Genomic DNA, 21,812 nt, shown 5'->3' on the forward strand with positions numbered 1-21,812 from the left:
TTTTATTTACTTTTTTTAGTTCCATTCATCTATAAATGTATTTTTTACTCATTTTTGGCATTTATTAGTTGTAGTTTTAAATTGAACAAAATTGGGCACATTCAATAGGAGTTTGCGATTAGACAACACATTTTAAATTTTACCTAAACTTCAATAAGCTGATGCTTCAGTTGCTTAAAGATCTTTTTATATTGGTATCATTTGCATTAAGACCCATTTGTAATGCTTTATGACCTTGAGTTTTGCCCCATAAGAGCAATATTAAACTTTAAACACTTTTACGCCCTTTATTTTGGTCATAGAATTATGAAAGATGTCTCATTTTATACATATACGAACAACTTTAGTTTTTCTTGTTGAATGTATACTTTTGAATACGGTATTTAATTAATGAATTAGAAAACCGTTTGAATGCTTCTGTATTATGTTTGTCAAATTTAAGAACATAGCCAAGAAACAATTTTGGGAGGAGCCAAAAAAACATATTTTTCCGTAGACCGTAGTGGACAAGTAAGGAAAGTGCAATCAACCGTTCATTCCCCATTTTGTTCCTTAAAAAGTTCTTGACCTGTTTCAATGTTGAGAACGATCTTTCAGCTGTACATGTCAGTAGTACTTAATTATTTAAATAATAATAATCGTTTGTTAAAAAAGTAACTGAAAATTTTGGGGGTCTAGATCTCTTGGACCCCCTACCTGGCTAAATCCTTTGTCAAGTTGTTAACAAATCAACAAGTAAACGCTCACACACAACTTCATTTTTTGACTCCAAACATATTTTTTACTTGCATTAGCTTTTCAAAATACAAAGAAGAAACATGAAAGAAATCTGAAAAAAATGTCATGCCAAATCTCTTAAAAAAATAATTTGCTTGGAAAATAATTGAAAGATTTGATTTTCAAGAGATAATTTTTTATTGACTGGGACTCCATGTGGAAGTGATAAGCTCCATGAAGAGATCAACAGGTGTAAACTGACAAGATGGGAAGGCAAGGTCACAAGAAGTGTTGTGATGACGAGGTTCCCATATGGCGTCTGTGTGTCTCTGACCAGATCTGCAATAAAAGATTTTTTTTTAATAAGCGATACATGGAATCATTCTAGAATAATTCTAGATCCTGAATATACTGACATCAAAAAGAAGTAACTGTGTATCTATCCATTAATTGCTGTTAACTAGATTGACAAATGGTCTGATTTAAGATGAAATTTTGAGTTGGAATACAAGTGGAAGTTTCAGAAGAAAGTTTTGTACAAGAATATTTTCAGCTTTGTAAAGTGTGAAGGTATCAAAATTATTGAAATATCACTGGAAACAAACTTGTAAGCTAAAGTTAGTTTTATTTTTCCAGTTATATGGCAAGTAGTTTTGATATTTACTGTTGTAATTGACAGTGAATGGGAAATTAAGTTTTATATACAGGGTGTTCTATAATTTAATGGCAATATTCAAAGCGGTAATAGGTTATCCAATGACTAGCTCTAATGCTATGGTTTTTTGAGAATAATTTATTGTACACAATACTGCTACGAAATTAGAATTTGTTTGCTAATGTTTTTCTCAAAATCCTAAAGTTGGTAATATAGATCAGCTAATATGAGTTAATAGTCACCACTACTTTCTACTAAAACTAAAAATATAAAGTCTTTATACGAAATAAGTTGGGAAATGATACAGCATCGTTTGTATTATTATATAAAACTAAGTATTGGGAAAATTTTAAAATCATTAATATTTGTATATTTACTAAACTAATCTGGAACTATATACAGGAATCATTTCAATGCACCAATCATTGAATTTGAGTATTGGTTTTTTAATATATTAAAAATATAAACACAAGAACGAGAAAGTTGTTCTGTAGCAGTGCTTGTTGCACATAGTAAGTATCATAATAACAATGTGTTTTGAAACTAAACAATGAAATGATTTAAATTAGTTTGTACTATTAATTTTGTTATTTTAAATATATATTTAAAAACAATGCTCAGAATGGCCCTCCGACAAGAAGTAAAATAACTGCTAGGTGAAAGAATGATTTTTTAAAGTAACCTGTAAACTTTTTGTTTGTAAATTATTAAAATGCTTTAACTATTGGCTTTAATGCTTTTGATTATTTTGTACCATTTATAAGTTTTTGCATTTTCAAAATATGGCATGAAATATTAATGTTGAAAAATGTAATGGAATAATTGTATGAATATACTAATAAAATATTTTTAGGATATTGTATAAAGTGCCGAAACAGTAAGTCTATGTGTCAGATATCGGACGCTGCACTAAGCAGATGGTGAAATGGAGTTAAATTCAACATTTACATTTAATCAACTCTTCCCTCCATAGATTTGTTATTTGTCCAACCATGAACTCAATTGGGTTTATATTCTTGAAGTTAAAGCAAATTCTTAATCAAACCATTTTTTAACTAAGTTAAGTGTTTAATCGTTAAGACATGCCCTATGTTTTGGTATAAGAATGTAATATATCACATGAGATAAAGTATTTACAGTTGTTAAGACAATTTTTTAATAGCAAAGCTTTGATGGAAGTCAAAAAAAAGTTGAGAGTGGTTTTACCCAAAAAATAGATTGAGAAGTTGATGAGGGATGTCATTTCCAGTAATCGGCTCCTCTCTCATCTGACAAATGCTCTTCTGCAAACAGGCTCTGCCATCAAAATTGTTCCTATAAGAATAATAAAGAACATACAGAATGCTTTAATCTATTCAGATGCTTAAAGTTAGGTACAGGCGTAAAAATAAACACATACTGGAATTTCAGTATCATTTCAGTAATAGGAGAAAGATCCATCTTTTTTTAAATTATGTAAATATAATTTTATTTTATATATATATATATATATATATATATATATATATATATATATATATTGATTGTTAAAGCTTTGTATGCGTTTCACATTCCTTCTACTACTTACTAACATTCTCAACATGCTTTGTGACATCTCATGAGATTCAAGTCAACTACCAAGATGTGCCCTATCAACTACAACCTTCTCAAGATAATTGAGACCCATTGTTAATACCAAATAACTTACAGCAAAAACAAAACGCCTTGTCACTAGTTTTACCGTATACAAATCAAATCAAATCAAAGCATTTATTGTCAGGATACAAAGAATGTATATAACAACGTCAATAATGATACATTAAACTAGCTTGTGAGATTTTGCACTACAAGAAAAAACTCATCGACACTGTAAATAGCAGATTTTAACAACCAACATTTTATGGTATTTTTGAAATTAGTCCTGCTCATGATCTTTACTTGCATGGGTAGAGCATTGAAAAGCTTGATACCCTGGTATTGAAAGCTGCATTGAGTACTAGTATAGTTACATCTAGGAGTTATTAAGTTATTTCTATTGCGTGTAAAATGATTATGTACATCTCTTTGGTTGCTAAGTCTAAATAAATTATCTTTAACATACAACAATACATTTAAAACATAGATGGACGGCAGGGTCAAAATATTAAAATTTACAAAAAGAGGTTTACAATGTTCTCTACTATGTACATTGCCAATTATTTATTTATTTATTCAAAACAATTTTATATGACAGCTACAGAAACATGTTCCAAAACAGCTATCTTAACTAAGTTACAATATATAGACATAAATAGTGATGTACAAGTTATAATGAAAATAATATTCTGACAGTCACGTTAAAAAAATAACCAAAAGCATATTTTTATCCTAAACTTAAACTTAATTCTATGAATAACTCTAAACTCAATTAGTTAAACTAAACAGGAATATCAATATAACTAATCTAAATCAAAAAGGTTTGCTACATTTCATTATAAAATACACTTTACTTATCATTAAAAACATCTAGATCGGAAGCATAAACAATTCAATAATCTCAATATTTTGTATAAAGGAAAAGTTAAATGTTAACAGTGTTTTACACCTTGGTAAGGGAAAACAAATTAAATGTTCTTACACTTCGTCCAGGTACATTATAAATGAATGTTCTCTAATAAAAACCTGCTATCGATAGAACCATTTAAAAACTTTGTGTGTTAAGGATGCTAATGAAAGTTTTCTTCTCAGAGACAGTTTAGGGACAGCAAAAATGTTTCTCAATCGGAAGTAGGAAAATCAAAGGGACATGAACGAGAAAATCTTTTGAAAATATAAATATCTTAGAAATTTGTTCTGGAGAATTTCTATTTTATCACAATCAGACTTGGTTATTGAATCCCACACTACCGCACAGTATTCCAATTTGCTTCTGATTAAAGTTTGGTTACAACCTTATTATGGCTTCTGTATCTTGGATAAGACCTAGTATTTCTTTTAACAAACCCTAACAGCTTATAAGATTCAGCTATCAAGCTATATACGTGATCATTAAAAGTAAGAGTGGAATCAAATATTATGCCCAAGTCCTTTATTGTATTGACTGACTTTAACGGAGTACTTCCAATATGATATAAATTATTGATAGAAACATTTCTCCGAGAGTATGACATAGCAAAACATTTTCTGGACATTGAGATATAATTTCATTAAATAAACACCAGGAACTGAGTTGATCAATTGAGATTTGTAACAGTTGTGTATCTAATGTACTGTTTATTGGTTGAATATTTTTAAATCATCAGCAAACAACAAACACTTGCAGTCAGAGAAGCAGTATGGTAGATCAATTAATAAAAATTAAGAAAAGAAGAGGCCCCAAATTTGAGCCCTGGGGCACACCCGAAGAACTGTGAAATATTGAAGATCTAGTACCTGGAAATTGAGGACATACTGAGGTCGATGTTTTAGATATGAAGCCATCAAACTGCAAGCCCTCATTGAGAACCCCAAATTTAATAATTTATTTAACAGAATATCATGGTTAACTTTGTCAAATGCCTTAGAAAAATCTGTATATATTACATCCAGCCTACCCCAACATCGAGTTCAGAAGAAATATTAAAAGAAAATTCCATTAGATTAGTCGCGGAAGACCGTTTAGGAAGAAAACCATGTTGCTCAGGGCGGAATTTTACTCCTAATCGCATTGAAAATTTGTTTAAATAAAAGTAGTTCATAGACCTTAGCAAATGAATTTAATAAGGAGATAGGCCTATAATTTTCTATTTTATCTTTATCGCCAGATTTAAAAATAGGAAAGTCACCTTGCTTCCTTCCATCTGTGCGGAAATACACAGGACGAAAGCGATAAATTAAACAAAAAACCATAAAGGTTCAGCTAATACTTCACCACAACCCTTTATAACATACGCTGGTATACCGTCAGGTCCCGATGACTTTTTTGATTTCATTTCTTTTATTGCAATACGTACTTCTGATGGAGTAAAAGGTGATATTTGAAAGTTATCCACAGATGAAGACTCACAACTTAACTGGTATTTGGAAGGAGAACTATCATACACAGAAGAAAAATAACCTGCAAATGCATTTGGAATTTCCTTATTACTGATAGTATTACCCTCACAAGTCATACTCTTAAGTGTACCAATATCAAAGCCACTTCTGCTATTTTATGGTCTTAAAATAATTCCAAAAATTTTTAACATTAGTTTTAATGCTATTTTCAACGTTACGTATATAATTTCTATGGGCAAGTCTAATATTTTCTTTAATACGTTTTTTAATTGTTTAAATAATTCGTCATGATACTTTGAGTACTTTCTCTTTTTGGATAATTTATTTTTTCATTTTTACAAGTCATGTTTAATTTCAGACGTAAACCAAACTGGATATTTACTTTTTACTACAAAGCTTTTATGGGGTACAGTACTATCGACACAAGAGAAGAGAAAACTTTATAGAAAAAAATCTAAACAGTCATCCACACAAGTAAGACTATACATTTCAAACCAATTAATTTCTCTCAGTCTACAATAACAAGTCAAAAAAATTCGCATCTTTTAAAAAACATAATATTTCTTTGGCAGACAAACATTTGTAAATTTAAATTGCCTACAATCACTCATAAAAGATATAGATAGTGGAGGGTGATAAGTATCTGGTGCCAACAGGGCGAGAGACTCACTTTTTTCAACTTTAACATCCTTTAAGTTACTTAAAACTAAAATCTAATGTAAAATTATCACAATTACGTATGTTATTAAAGGAGTTCAAATTATATTCACACAGGAGTGTATTAATTACTCCGGCTGAGGATCTAAGCAACAGAGAAGTCAAAATTTGTACCGTTTATTCTAGGAATATTAAAATCACCCAGAATTATGAAACCATCATATTTAATATTCAAATTATCATATGAATTACAATAGTTAGTGTAAAGATGAGCTGAGCGACCGGGAGGAATATACAGCAAGCTCACAAGAACCGTGCCCTGCGGCGGCGGCAGTGTCCAGCCGAACCAAGAGCAAGTCAAGGTCGTCTGCTATCAGTGGATGAGTCATCAACACAGCTTGAGACGCGCCGGTGCACTGCCAACAATACTCCCTCCTCCCCGCTCTTTACCTGTCTCGGCTCTCTTAACCATCACGGTGATCCCGACTCCAATCAGGCATAAAACTTCATATCTTGTAAATCAAAGATATCAGAACTACTTATAACGATTCGAGTGTACTTTCAGTTAATGCTATTAAGTCAAAAATCCTCAACCTAGTAGCTTAAAGCTGATTTCATAAAACTCAAAAGAAAAAAAAAAAAAAAAAAACAAATACAATTTTCCCGTTTCTCATGCCTATCGCACATTTTGCATCAAAGTAAATACTTTACACTGAGCCATGTTCAGATTTTTCATTTGTAATCAAATAAAACATTTGTAATCAAATATATGCCTTCATTACTATTAAATTAGAATAATAATCAATGACGAAAAAAATTAAATAAAACTCAAAGTACTGTTGTATAGTAGATCAACACCGTACAGACTTATGTACATTAACTTTAAAACTTACAAACATATATACATATATATATATATATAAATTTAACTACAAAACAAGTAACATTAACAAAGTGAAACAATATATTTTGACAGAGTAAAATTCAGATTAACCCACAAACAAATCTAAGACCCCTTTGCCTCCCTACCAACCAGTCCACCCAGTCGTCCTCATTGTTAATCACAATCACCCTACTAGCCTTATCATCCGATTTTCTGACTTTCACCCGACCAAGCCTATCCCACCCAAACATATTTATAATTAAAGTCATTTTTTAACTTAAGGGCCTTCGCAAATAGTACCCTTCTTCCTGGTGCCAAGGACAGGTTGACGTACACCGGAGAGTCCTGCTGATAGCCAGACAGGTGTCTGGTGGAGAAGTCCCTCTTCACCTTCCTTCTCTCGATCAGGGCGTCTGCGTCATCCCTACGAAGGAACTTTGACGATTATTCCGGACGTCGGTCGGTTGCTGCCTCCGTTGATGCGATGACAAGCATCAATTCCGGCCTCAGAAAGAGTTCGCACCCAACGCTGTTCCAATCTCCACAACCTTCCTTTTCAAAAGCTTCCGAGGTTTCATTTGGACCTTCAGGCACCCCAAAAATCTCCAACGTATTACGTCTTGAGTACTGCTCAAGATCAACCTGACGGTTTGACAGTTCCTTAACTTGAACACGCAGCCGGTTGTTTTCCTCCTGAAGACTCGATATCGCTTCTTGCTGTTCCTCAATACGCTTCTGCTGACTTTCGATTAATCTGTTATTTTCAGCAATCCCCTCTGAGCAGTGCACCAGAGACTTCCCAAGCTCCGACTCCAGATTAGTTTGACCCTGTAATATTTCCTTTTTCATCTCTTCAAGTAAGGACTTAATATCTTCTATAGATTACAGACATTTTACTGGGACTCGCACTTACTGAAGAAGAATCAGAAAAACTCCTACTCACTCTTTTCTTTTTTGTACAAGCGTCACAGTTCCAGGCGGTGTTTAGTAGCAGCAAAAATACTTCAATTTCAGCCTCCGTTAATTTCACACAAACTCCAGTGGAAATATCCACGGCAAGACTTACACTGCACTTTGTTTTTATCCGATCTAGCAACAGGTTTAGAACACTTAACACAAACACTCATGTTTAGATATCATTTCCAAAAACAAATTATTATTTATCACGTGCACGATGATAGCAACCACTTTGAAAAATAAATGTAAACGACTGATAAACTAATACATTAAAATGGAAGAGCGGCGCATTATAATATATGAGTCAGAGTTATAGTTGAGGTGTTATGTAACGTGAGCGAGACAAGACTACACCCGAACGCTCTGACTGCCAGCGCACAACTATGTTATTGTTCTTCTGAAGTACAAACAGCTTATTTGCTAAATGAGAATGGCCCCACAAAGCAACTCCATAGGTCAAAAAACTATTTATATAAGCATAATATACACACAGCATGTGATCAATAGAAATTACTCCATTTAGAGCCCTAATCAAAAAGATGTCCCTTGCAGTCTGAGCAGCCACATAATCAATGTGAGTTTGCCACTTTAGGTTTGACTGCAAATAGACATCTAAAAATTTAAGACTCAAGTCATCATTATCACTTGACCTACAAGACAAGGTGAGTTGTAAATCCTGGATTTTATTTTCATTTAGACACAATTTGTTGCCTGCACACCAGTCGTTTACAATTGAAGTTTTAATACTAAGCATCTCCCTACAATCATCAACTGATTCTGTACAGACTTTGAGGCCCAGGTCATCAGCAAACATGTAGGTGCTTACACGGTTGTCATTAAGATTAGAGGGCAGGTCATTTACATAAATAATAAATAAAGTAGGCCCCAAAATTGAACCTTGGGGAACACCTAACTGAACAAGACGTGTATCAGACAAAGAGCCATTGAAATAAACATATTGGAACCTATTTGTAAGGTAAGAAACAAAGAAATTTACAACAGTATTACTAAAACCATAAAACTTAAGCTTATTTACTAAAATGGCATGATTTACTCAAAGGCCTTGGAAAGGTCATAAGACCTAAAATTTACTAAATTTTTCGATTCCAGGCCCTCATAACAATCATTAATAAGAGATTGGACTGCACCAACAGCGCTGCGCTTGGCCCGAAAACCAAACTGACAGCTGCTAAGCAAATTATAGGTTTCAAGATAATGAACTAACTGCCCATGAACTAGCCGTTCCAAGACCTTTGACACAATTGAAACAATCGATATAGGCCTATAATTACACACTTGATCCTTGGGACCCTTCTTATGCACAGGAATTACTTTGTTGGTCTTTAAAACATCAGGGAAAATACCTAACATTATACATTCATTAAACAAAAAAGTTAAAACCTCACAAACAAAACTAGCAGCTAATTTTAAAATAGGGGCATTAACACCAAAACAGTCAAGACAAGAACTATTACTTAAACTAATGATAGCAGCATAGACTTCTTCCACTTTAAAAACTTTAAAACTAAAATTGTCAGCTGGGAGCCATGAAACAGAGTAGTTATTTAAATAGAAGGAGTAGTCATTATTGCTAGGTGGTATCCCGTCACAAGTCTCGGAAACTGAGTTTACAAAAAATTCATTAAAACTATTTGGATTTATTTTGATAGATGAACCTATAGGCCTAGACTGGCTATTTAATCTAGCTGATTGGTTTATTATCTTCCAAGCAGCCTTGCTTTTATTTTTTGCTTTGTCAATTAGGCCATTATTAAAATTAAGTTTAGCCTTCTTTATCTCATTCCTATAGACTATTTTTAGTTTTTTGTAATTACTTCTTATTTCTAAGTTTAGCTCAGATCTTGTGTTCTTTATTATGAAATAAAGTCTGTCTAACTCTAACTTGATTTGAGTTAGGCCATCATGGTACCAGGAAACATCTTTACGCCTAGTTTTAATTGGTTTTCTTTTAAGAGGCGTAGAACTATTTAGAGCCCACAGAAAATTATCTAAAAATAACTTAAACTTACAATTTACATCTGAATCCATACTGTAAATTTCATTCCAATTAACCAGAGCAAGATAAGATAGAAACTGTGATGTACCACGATCAGACATAGGCCTAGAGATGGATATCTTAGTGACAGCTTCTGATGTTTCATGTTCCAATTTAGCCTCAAAAAAGAGAGCACAATGATCTGAGACAGCAGTATGAATAACAGAGGATTGTCCCCTATCTTGATGCACAGTCGTAAGCAGATTGTCGATGCAGCTACCCGTGTTATCATTTATGCCAGGTCTTGTTACCTCATAAACAGTAGTGTTAAGTCCAAAACTATCAAACAAGTTTAGCAGCTCTTTGGTATCACCACTTTGCTTGAGAAAGTCCACATTGAAGTCACCAACAATAATTATATTAAATTTATTGCCACACAAGATAGAAAACATTTCACTCAATTTCTCATGGAATAGATTTAAATTTCCGGCTGGAGACCTGTAGAAAGCTACCACTATAGTCTTCCAGGCAGGCAGCAAAATCGCCGCTAACTCAAAAGTAATCTCTTCTGAGAGACAAGCAATTTTATCTAGAAGAACAAATTCAGATCCCTCCTTGACGCAAATTAGTACACCCCCATGGGAATGTTTTTCTCTGGCAAAACAATCCGCCATAACATATCCTGGCACTCCTAAGTTCTTAATATCGGATTTGGACAACCAATGTTCAGCAATACACAATACATCACAATTGTATTGGCAATTTAGTACAAGCCATTGCATATGCACCTCTTCTCCGTTGCTCATGACTCATGTTTTGTAGTACTTAGCCGAAAAATGTTCTTTTTCTGAGTTTAGGAAAAATAAAAGTAGTTACTTGCAAAGGGCCCTTTTGGATAATTTCATCAAATTTAGTAGTTGAGAACAAAACAGGCCAAACACCTGGATTGTTAATGTCAAAAATTTCAGCTGCAGTAGAAACTAAAAGGTTTTGAGGATTCCGGTTCTGAAGGATTGTTGGCATCAAACATTAACACCCCAGTAGAAATTAAAAAGTTTTGAGGATCAGATGCTGAAGGGTTATCAGACAGCAAAAAATCAGTTAGTGCTTTATTACTTGTACTTGGAATAGATTGATCTACCAGTATTACAGTTTTCTTACCCACGATACTCAAGCCCTCAACAGGAGCCGATACTCCATTTAGAAGTTAAGCTTCTTCTTGTTTTAAAAATTTAACTAGCGCGCCCTGTTGTGATTTTAAAAACTTTTCACATTTGTCCTTTTTCTTCTGTTTTTCATAACCACTTCTAATTTGTCTCTTTCTCTAGATATGATTTAAATCGGTATAATACACTAAAACATAATCAACAGAAAATTTCATTGAACAACGCTACTATCACAGACGGTGCTTAGGATAATACATTAAAAATTAACCACAACACATACATAAGTCACAATTAATACACGCCCGATACAAGTACGAGTAATAAAAACATTGTTTCCACTGAACTAATGGGGATGGGAGAATCGAATAGTATTCGAATACAGCACAGGTATTTCACATATTCGAATATCTCAAAATGAATTTGAACTTTTAAAATGAATACAATTTCTTTGGAAGAATCAAATTCAAACCAACAGTATTCATTTGTTTGGACTAATAGTATTCAACAAATTTCAAACTTGTAAAAATGTATAACTGTACAAATATGCAATTGATCAATACATTTGTAAATAATAAGACAAAAATAATTGATTATTTCATGTTGTGTAAAAACAGAATGTAATTGAGGTTTTTGGCTTCAATCTATTTTTACGATCATTGGTAACAAAACCTGCAGTAGAAAGAAAACAACCAAGTAAACAAATGTTTTTGTCTGAAGTTCATAAATCATGGGTATAACTTGTTTGTAGGTGGCACAAAAAGGCAACGGATTTTCCTAACTTATTTGCAGGACATATCCAAATAACTGAGAAACAACGGATTACAGGAAGGAAGGAAGTAAGACAAGTCTAGACTTGTCTCTTAGAAATACTCAATGCAGATAAAGTATTCAAATACAAGGGTGCTTTTGAATAAACTGTATTCGATTCTCCTAATGGGTAGGGTGCATTGACACTGAGGGAGAGGAGGAGATCGTGTTGTGACAGGCTCGGGAGTGCATTGTGGTGGTGCGCATGCGCCAGTAATTATGACTCAAGTGAAGCTGGAGTTCAGTCACACCGCCGCTATCAAACGATCTATTGAATTTTCATTATTTTGGTCACTACTATCTCATACAAATGAGAATCTTGTTCATATTTTTAAAAATTAATTAATAATTGAACATATTAGGCGGGTATTCAGATAGATATTTTAGACACGTATATTACTATTCTATTATTTTTAACCAACTAAAACTTTTGCTTATTTATTAAAAGGAGTATTATGTTTTTGACGAGAGGAAGACCTGGAGCAGCCGCTCCACCCTAAGGATGGCACTGAGGGTTTGCTACCAACAAAAATGAATAAAATTATCGTTACTCTTGTGGTTTTAAAAATCCCCAATTTCAATCTAGTGTTTGAAAAAAAGATTGGTGGCTGCCTTTGGATGCGGAAGGGTTTTTATATACTCAGGACATTTGGGTTGCTCTCCTGAAGTCTATTCCTGGGGCAGGTTTTGACTGTGTCTTTAGTGGTTACTAAACTATGATTAAATTATGTAGAGAGATGATTTTGATAATTTCTTATTTAGACTGGAACAAAATCTGCTATATAGTCTAGTTTTGGTGAGGTATTTTTTGTAATGAGATAATTTGAGTAAAATAAGATACTTTACCAAACAAACTGAAGAATAATTTAGTTGCTATAATGATGATTAATGATTCTGTGTTTATACAAAATGGTATTATTAGCAAATCGGATCTTCTAAGACAGAAAATTCAATAATTACGTTTATTCTGCTTTTGATAGCCATAGCTAGAAAATAATTAAAACAAAATTAAAAGTAAGGTATTAGTTTCTAAACTATTGTCTAAATTGAATAGTGCATTTAACAGATTGACTGAATATCTGTTGAGTTGTAAGCAGTACTAGAGTAGATAATTACATGGATAGTACAGTCTGCAGGAGACCGTAGAAGGCCTGATCACTGTCAGCTGATCGCCTGCGTCTGTAGTTGGGCCTCCAAGGGTACCAGACTGTGAGGTTCGTGGGGAGATCAACGTTGAACATCACTCCCATGTTGGTGCTGATCATTCGACTGGGTACCTGTGCTGGAGTAGCTACAGCAAATGCCAACTGTCCACAACAGTGTCAGGTTACGTTACTCACTGATTTAAAACTTTTTTACTTATATTAATGTAAACATTGCTTGTTAAAGAATATTGCCTAGTGTCATAATTTATATAAAAGTCATAGTATTCAATACATATCAATTCAAAACCTTATTTATTTCCAAATAAAGAAATTACAATTCCATAATAGAATAATATATACTATAGTAATTTTCAAGTATGATTAAAACATTAACATTACTTAAAATATAGGAAAAAGTACCCACATAGGCAAGCCTGTGCGTGGGCACGAGTCGTTGAAAAGATAGGTCGACCCACATTGCCCATAAGTTTTAATCATATATAACTCAGATATGTAGCACACTTAACACACTCACGTACATACATAAATACATAAACCTAGCTCCCATTACAATAGAACTAAAAAAAAGTAAGTAAAGTAACGGGCATAGGCTGGTAACAGACATGAGCTTAAAGTAAAAGAAAAAGAAAATTCCTATCTGTAATTGGATGCAATAACGTTCTCCGTTGCCTCCCCTCCCAAATCCGTAAGCCAATTAACCAGTAGCTTCTTAAATATTCCAATTTTTATATTATAAAAATCAGTTAATGGTCTCGGTAAATTTCTAATCAAAATTTGCATTATATAATGAGAATTAGTTAATGTAAAGCTTTTAGTTAATCTATCTGTTAAAATATTTACTGAAACCGAAATCCTACTTCCGTACCTATGGTTAGTTCGTCTAAAAATTGTGTTATTGTTTTTATACATATACAAAACCAATGTTTTTACATGTAGCTGCCTGACCCCCAAAACTCCCATATCATTAAAAAGTGCAGATGATGCATAACGGTTACCTTTACACAGGGCAGTCTTAAGAATGGCTCTTTGGACAACATTTATAGGTTCTAATACTGATTTATAGGCACCACCCCAAGCTATAATACCAACCAATAACATTGATTGACAATAAGCAAAATAAGCAAGTTTCAATTCATTAAAATTTAAAATTTCACGTAGCTGCCTAAATACAAAAATAAATTTTCTTATTTTGTTTTTCATGTAATCTATTTGCACTGCCCAACGCATCCGTTTGTCAAACATAATTCCTAGATTTTTATATGAATCAACACTGCTTATAGTGTCACAACCGCATGTTTCACTCGTGAAATTGCCACAGGAATGAAGTTTTAGACTATTTTCATTAAAATCATTATTAGCTCATAATGAAATTGGCAAGAATTTTGTTTTGGAAACATTTAAAGATAATAAGATTTGATCAAACCATTTTTTTACTATGGATATGCCATGTAATGCCTTAGTTTTGACTTCTCCCCAATTCTTTCCTTCGTATAGTTGTACCGGAACATAGTATTGCGGAATAATCTGCAAAGAGAAACAACTCACCCTCCACATACAGATTGGCAAGATTGTTAATATAGATCAGGTAAAGAATGGGACCAAGTGTACTTCCCTGGATGACTCCGTAGTCTACTTGCTGTTCACTACTCTTTGCTCCACAGATCGATACATATTGCTTCCCGTCCGACAGGTAGCTCTCAAACCATAAGTATGTGTTACCTCGGCAGCCTATACAATGTAACTTTTGTAAGAGCTTACTCCGTGAAATGGAGTCAAATGCTTTAGCCAAATCTAAAAATACAATGAGGCAACGCCTATTCGAACTAATAGCATCGTTAATTCCTTTAGTTAGCATGTACAACGCATCTGTTATGTTTTTATCTCTTCTAAATCCATACTGACATGAGGTTAAAATATTATTGTTATTTAAATACTTAACTAATTGATTTTTAATTATTTTCTCGAGTACTTTAGAAAAAACGCTTATAATGATATTGGACGGTAATTACTTTTGGTACGGAAATCATTATTTTTGTAGAGCGGAATAACTTTTGCCAATTTAAAAACAGATGGAAATTTGATAGTATTTCAAGGCGTTAATTGTGTAAGTAATATTTCGACACAGTGTGAACCGGAAGACATTGATATTTATAAAAAAATAATGTAAATTGGTATATTTTAAAATTTTTTTCTTACAGAATAAACCAAAGATGTTTTTGCACTAAATGACTTGCCATGTTGTGGAGTGGTTGATAAAAAAAAGTAAATTCTTGCTTTCAAATTCTATCATTTACAAAATTATGAATACTTTTATTGTTTTTATGGATATTTAAGAAATACATTTTACCTATAGAAGCTGTTATATAATTTACTCCATGTAAACATAACTAGATCATCTGTTATTTTTAAAGAAGATATTAAGTAATTGTTTATACATTCTGATTGAATATCTAAGGTTATCAGTAGAACCTCGGTTAACCGAGCCTCGCTTAACCGAGACTCCGGGTTAACCGAGGCCGTCCTCGGACGATTTTTTTTATTTAAAAAGCAAAAGAAACACGCACAAACTACGTACAGTAATGAGCGTTTGGGTGCTCCTTTTATCGCAATACGCACGCTAGCCTGCAATGCGTTTAAAAACTACTGTACAGTAAATTGTTGGCAACTGTTGTGTTTCCTCGGCCAAATATTTGCGTAGCTTAGCGCTTATCTTTGCCGAATGCATACGGCACTGTCACCCGACACCGCTCGCCAGAGCAGCTGCAGGTGTTGTAACCCGACACCGCTCGCCGCCGGACCAATGCGAACTGTTTCAATGCCGAGACGCGACTGAGCCACTCGCTCTCACCCACCACCCCGATTCGACTCCGTAGCTTATTGCGCATCTAGTGGGCTGTCCTGGTGTACAGCTTCAGCTCGGATGTGTTCGTGCCTCATCGGTCTGCCCGAAGACACGCCATTTCGTCTCAGTGGCAGTCCTTTGTTTACTTTTACAAGTCAAGTGTCTATCACTGTTTTTTTTATTGTGTGTTTAAGTGCAGTTACAGTAGGGTGTAAATGAGTGCTAAACGGCAAACGTGTCGTTGTGTCCTTAGAGACTAAACTAAATGCGATTCGTCGTCTGGACAATGGTGAGTCAATAAGAACAGTCGCTAAAGACTTGGGTGTTGGTGAGGTTACCGTCGGAGATTGGAGGAGGAAGAGGGCTGAGTTAGAAAAATGGGGTGCTCAGAGCTTAAATTCCAATTGCAATTCAGAGAGAAAAACGTTTTAAAAAAGTGTGAGTATGAAAAAACTTCCGAGGCTTTATTCTTATGGTTTTCGGAAATGAGGAGCAAGGGGAAGTCCAATAAGTGGGCCTATTTTGCAGGCAAAAGCGCTAGATTTCCATAAATCTTTTGGCGATGGCGATGAAACCTTTTACCGCTAGTTCCGGGTGGTTAATGCGATGGAAGAACCGTTTATGGAGTGCGGCAACTTAATATATCTGGGGAAAAACTTTCAGGTAATGAAACTGATGTGACAGTTTTTGAAGAAAAAATAAGAAAATTGATTTTGAGTGAGGGTCTTACATCCGATCAAATATTCAACTGTGATGAGACAGGCCTTAACTTCAGAATGTTGCCCTCAAAAAACTTTAGCCAGTCAGCAGGAAACATCAGCTCCTGGGTATAAGAAATCTAAAGATCGAGTTACAGTTTTAGGATGTGCCAATGCTGCAGGAAGTTTGAAACTCAAAACCAGTTGTAATAGGCAAGTATAAAAAAGCCACGTGCTTTTAAAAATACTAATGTGGGACACATTTCCCAGCACATACACAAACCAGAAAAAAAAACGCATGGATGGACTCGCGGATTTTCAAACAATGGTTTTTTGAGGAATTCGTTCCAGTCGTTGAAGCTTTCTTGGAGAACAAAAAAACTCCCTCGCAAGGCCCTTCTTATTCTTGACAACGCTTCGTCCCATCCAGATGCTGATGAGCTAGTCAGCGATGGCATTAGAGCCTTATTTTTGCCTCCAAACGTTACTGCCCTCATCCAGCCTCTAGACCAGGGAGTTCTAGAAACTTTTAAGCGAAACTACAAAAAGAGGCTGCTTAGAAATCTACTGGAGAGAAGCTAGAGGACGGGCTGGGTGTCACTGATGCTCTCAAGTTAATCACAATGAAAGATGTTGTCTACTGGGTGTCAGAAGCTTGGGATAACGTTAGGGAGGACACTATAAGAAGGTCATGGCGCAAACTTTTCGGAATTGAAAAGGCAAGCCGCCAAGAGGGACAGCTGCTCCTGAAAACCAGCCAAGAGCATGTCCTCCTGAAAATGAAGAGCTTGTGAATCTTTGTAACCACCTTCCAGTGGCTGAGCCCATCAGTGCAGAGGACATCAGTGAATGGATCAATGGAGATGAGGATCAGGCCCCCTAACTGATGACGTGATTATCCAGATGCTCAACCAACCAGAAGATGATGACAAGTAAGTTTTTGATTTTTTATTTATGCAAAATTTTAACATAAAAACATAATCCAACATCAATTTTTTAACACAACTACAGTATATTTGTTACACTTTAGTTAAATGTTGCCCCCATTCATCAATCCAAAACTAATTTCATACCAATTCCAACTGCTGCCTTTTGATTGCGTTACGGTTACGTTAAAACAAAAGTTTTTTTTACAGCGATGAACCTGATGGGGCGACTGAGAAAATATCACATACAGAAGGTCTAAGAAAACGATCGAGGGAGCACTGGCATACATTGAACAACAAGAAACCGCAACAACAAACGAATTTAGTTTGGCTGCGACGCTGGCGCAACAGGGCGGCTAGCCTAAGATCCTCTAATCTAAGTCAAAAAAACAATAACTGATTTCTTTGGGAAAAAAAAAGATTAGCTTACTTTGTTTATTTTTGTACAATGTACAGTAAATTAATTTTCATTTCTTTGATTTAATTTTGTAAACAGGAATACTGTACTGTAAACTAAACTTCTGTACATTGTGTAGCCTATATCATACGTATTCAGTTGTGCAATAAATTGAGTGTTATATTAAAACAGTGTTTAGTATTGTGAGTGTTACCGTTTCCTCTCACGTTTTATTGCGTACTAATAACATTTCTTGTACTAATAAACTAAACAACAACAGTTCAGTTAATAACTTTTGTTCATGTTTTAGTATATCTTGAGCTATTTTTAGCCCCGGGGTAACGATTTTTAGGTTACGTTCCGTGTTATCCGAGGTTCGCCGTATCCGAGGTACCCTCGGTCCCAATTACCTCGGTTAACCGAGGTTCTACTGTAGTTGAATTTTGTTGATTAAAGCCTTAGTTTGTAAAAAGGTTTTCTTAGTTTCATTACAATTTAATCAACAATTTTGCTATACTAAATTCAATACTCTGTAATGGAAAAACTACTGAAACCTGAGAAATTTGCATGCAGCCCTGAAACAACAAATGCTTCTAAACAATGGAAACATTGGTTTCAAACGTTCAATACATTCATAGAAAATGCTGAAGTTAAAGAAGATAAGAAACTTGGAGTACTAGTGAACTTTCTAACCTATGAAAACTATGAATTTATCAGTGAGTGTAAAGGTTACAACAATACTATACAAACTTTAGACTAGACACTTGCTTGCTAATCATAAACAACAAGAAGGAGAATCAATAAATCACTATTTGCAAACGCTTAAATCTCTTAAAGGGGTGTGATTTCGTAAATGTCGATGCTAAAACCTATAGTGATGAGTCTATCAGAGATGCCTTTATTAGTGGTTTAAATTCTTCTCAAATCAGACAACGTATTCTGGAACATAACGTTTTAACCTTGGAAAAAGTTGAAGAAATAGCTCGTTCCTTAGAGTCAGCTCAGAAACATGCGGACGCTTATTCCATGACTTCAGAGGTACCTCAATCATATTGTCACAACGTTGATACGAGTAGTAATTTAAAGATTCCTTCAGACAAACTAAAAACTCAGGAAGACAATTCTACTGCTGCTGCTGTATCAGCACACGGACTCCGACAGAAATGTTATTTTTGTGGAAGAGCAAGACATATTTCAAGAGATGACTGCCCTGCAAAAGATGCTATTTGTAAAGGTTGCTCGAAAACTGGTCATTTTCTCAGAGTTTGTTTATCTAAGAATCTTAAAAAAGGTAAGATAAATTCAGCCTCTTTAACATGTCCCGTAATAACTTCAGCAGTAACACCCAAAGTATTATCTAAAGCAATTGTATCCGGAAATGTAAATGGAATTTCTGCTAAGTTTTTAGTTGATACTGGAAGTTCTGATAGTTTTATTGATAGTAGTTTTGTAAAGGCTAACAACCTTAAAACATTTCCAGAAGTCAAACAGGTGTCGATGGCATCTACATCACTCGTTTCACCAATTAAAGGGTATGTTAGGGTAGATCTGTATGTACAAGACAATGCTTACAAACAAATCAAAATGCTTGTAATTGAAAGGTTATGTACTGATGTACTGATAGGACATGATATCATGAAACTACATACAAATGTTACTGTAGACTTTGGGGGACCAAGATCATCTTTCTCCGTTTGTAACGTTGCCTGTGCTAATGTGGAACCACCATCATTATTTCAGCACATGACTAAAGATTGTCGACCTGTTGTGACTAAGACAAGGCGGTTTTTTGGGGAAGATGAAAAATTTATACAATGTGAAATACAGTCTCTTCTGAAAGATGGTGTTATCGAGGAAAGTGTTTCTCCATGGCAAGCTCAAGTGCTCCTTACCAAAAATGAAAACCACAAGAAACGACTTGTAATAGACTATTCTCAGACAGTAAATAAATTTACATTATTGGATGCTTATCCTTTGCCAGATATCGAATCACTTGTGTTAAAAATTGCTAAATTTGATACTTTCAGTTCATTGGATTTGTCTAGTGCTTATCATCAGATACCAATTCCAGAGCATGAAAAACAACTTACCGCTTTTGAAGCTAATGGGCAGTTGTATCAGTTCAAACGCATTCCTTTTGGAGTAACCAACGGCGTGTCCGCTTTCCAAAGGACTATAAATAAGATTATTTCAGAAGAAGGACTCGAAGGTACTTTCGCATATATTGATGATGTTACAATAGGAGGAATGGGTAAACAAGATCATGATAAAAATTTAGAAAAGTTTATGGCTGTGGCTAAGAAATACAATCTAACATTGAACTTGAAGAAATGTAAATTTGCTCAAGATACTATATCTATCCTTGGTTATCAAATCAGAAATAGAACTATACGTCCCGACCCAGAGAGATTACAACCACTTTTGGACATGCCTCTGCCTCATGATGCTGCTTCTCTTAAACGAACACTTGGATTGTTATCATACTACTCCAAATGGATACCAAGGTTTTCTGACAAGATTAGAAGCTTAGTAAGCTGTAAGAATTTTCCTATTGAACCAACCTCCATTGCCGCTAGTGATTTTCAAAACATTAAGAAGGATATAGAAAGATCATTTCTTGTGACTGTTGAACCGGAAAATCAATTGATAGTCGAAACTGATGCTTCAGGAGTTGCAATAGCTGCTACACTGAGCCAAAATGGACGTCCTGTTGCCTTCTTTTCTAGGACTTTGTCTGGAAGTGAAAAACAACACTCAACAGTAGAAAGAGAAGCACAGGCCATCGTAGAATCTATTAAGAAATGGAGACATTTTTTGTTAGGGAGACAATTTATTCTCTTAACTGATCAAAAAGCTTTGTCGTTTATTTTTGACCAAAAACATTCTAGCAGAATTAAAAACGACAAAATCATGCGCTGGCGACTAGAGCTTTCTCCTTTCTCGTACGACATTCAATATCGACCTGGTAAAGAAAACGTTTCTGCAGACGCACTCTCTCGGATCTGTAACGCCTCTACGACTGACAACAAACTTTTTGAAATGCACCAGTCTCTTTGTCATCCAGGAATAACGCGTTTCTATCACTGGGTACGCAGCAAGAATTTGCCATATTCTTTGAATGAGATCAAATCAATGACTTTATCTTGTCCTATTTGTTCAGAGGTCAAACCTAGATTCCACAAACAAACCAACACATTGATAAAGGCCACTTCACCTTTTGAAAGACTCAATATTGATTTTAAAGGACCACTACCATCGTCAAGTAGAAATCGTTATATGTTAAATATTGTTGACGAGTACTCTCACTTCCCATTCTCTTACCCCTGCAAAGAGATGACTTCGAGTACTGTGATAGAATGTTTGGAAAACTTGTTCTCTGTTTATGGAATACCAAATTACATCCATTCTGATAGAGGCAAATCATTTTTGTCTAATGAAATAAGGACATATCTTCATCAAAAGGGGATTGCTACAAGTTTAACCAGTCCATACAATCCTGCAGGAAATGGACAAATTGAGAGGTATAATGGAATTATATGGAAGACCGTTACACTGTCACTAAAATCCAAAGGACTGGACCAACGATACTGGGAGTCTGTACTTCCAGAGTCTCTACATTCGATACGCTCTTTACTATGCACAGCAACAAACTGCACTCCACACGAGAGAATGTTCATACATCCACACCGATCAACTAAAGGTACTTCACTACCAGCATGGTTACTGCAACCTGGTCCAGTACTAACCAGGCGAAATGTAAGAAGCAGCAAATACGAACCACTAGTTGATGAAGTTGAATTAGTAGAAGCAAATCCACAATACGCACTAATTCGTTACCCCAATGGAAGAGAATCTACTGTTTCACTAAAACACTTAGCTCCCCGAGGTGATAAAAGTCTAATGGTGACAGACTTATCCAATTGGTCGGAAGAACAGGAGGTGGAGGATGAAC

The 21,812-nt window shown here is 34.7% G+C and overlaps 1 protein-coding gene across 5 annotated transcripts in view; it reads right to left on the minus strand.

Annotated features, from left to right (window-relative positions):
• Positions 1–896: 896 nt before the first annotated feature.
• Positions 897–21,812, minus strand: part of LOC124366135 — a 45,737-nt gene continuing 24,821 nt past the window's right edge. For all 5 annotated transcript variants that reach the window (XM_046822433.1, XM_046822436.1, XM_046822431.1 and 2 more), the window contains 3 exons: positions 12,948–13,138; positions 2,579–2,686; positions 897–1,056 (listed from right to left, as the gene is read on the minus strand). In XM_046822433.1, the coding sequence (XP_046678389.1) occupies positions 915–1,056; positions 2,579–2,686; positions 12,948–13,138 (441 nt within the window). In that variant the 3' untranslated portion in view covers positions 897–914. The remainder of the gene's footprint in view (positions 1,057–2,578; positions 2,687–12,947; positions 13,139–21,812) is intronic.

This window comes from Homalodisca vitripennis, chromosome 7, assembly GCF_021130785.1.
Source record: "Homalodisca vitripennis isolate AUS2020 chromosome 7, UT_GWSS_2.1, whole genome shotgun sequence".
NCBI lineage: Eukaryota > Metazoa > Arthropoda > Insecta > Hemiptera > Cicadellidae > Homalodisca > Homalodisca vitripennis.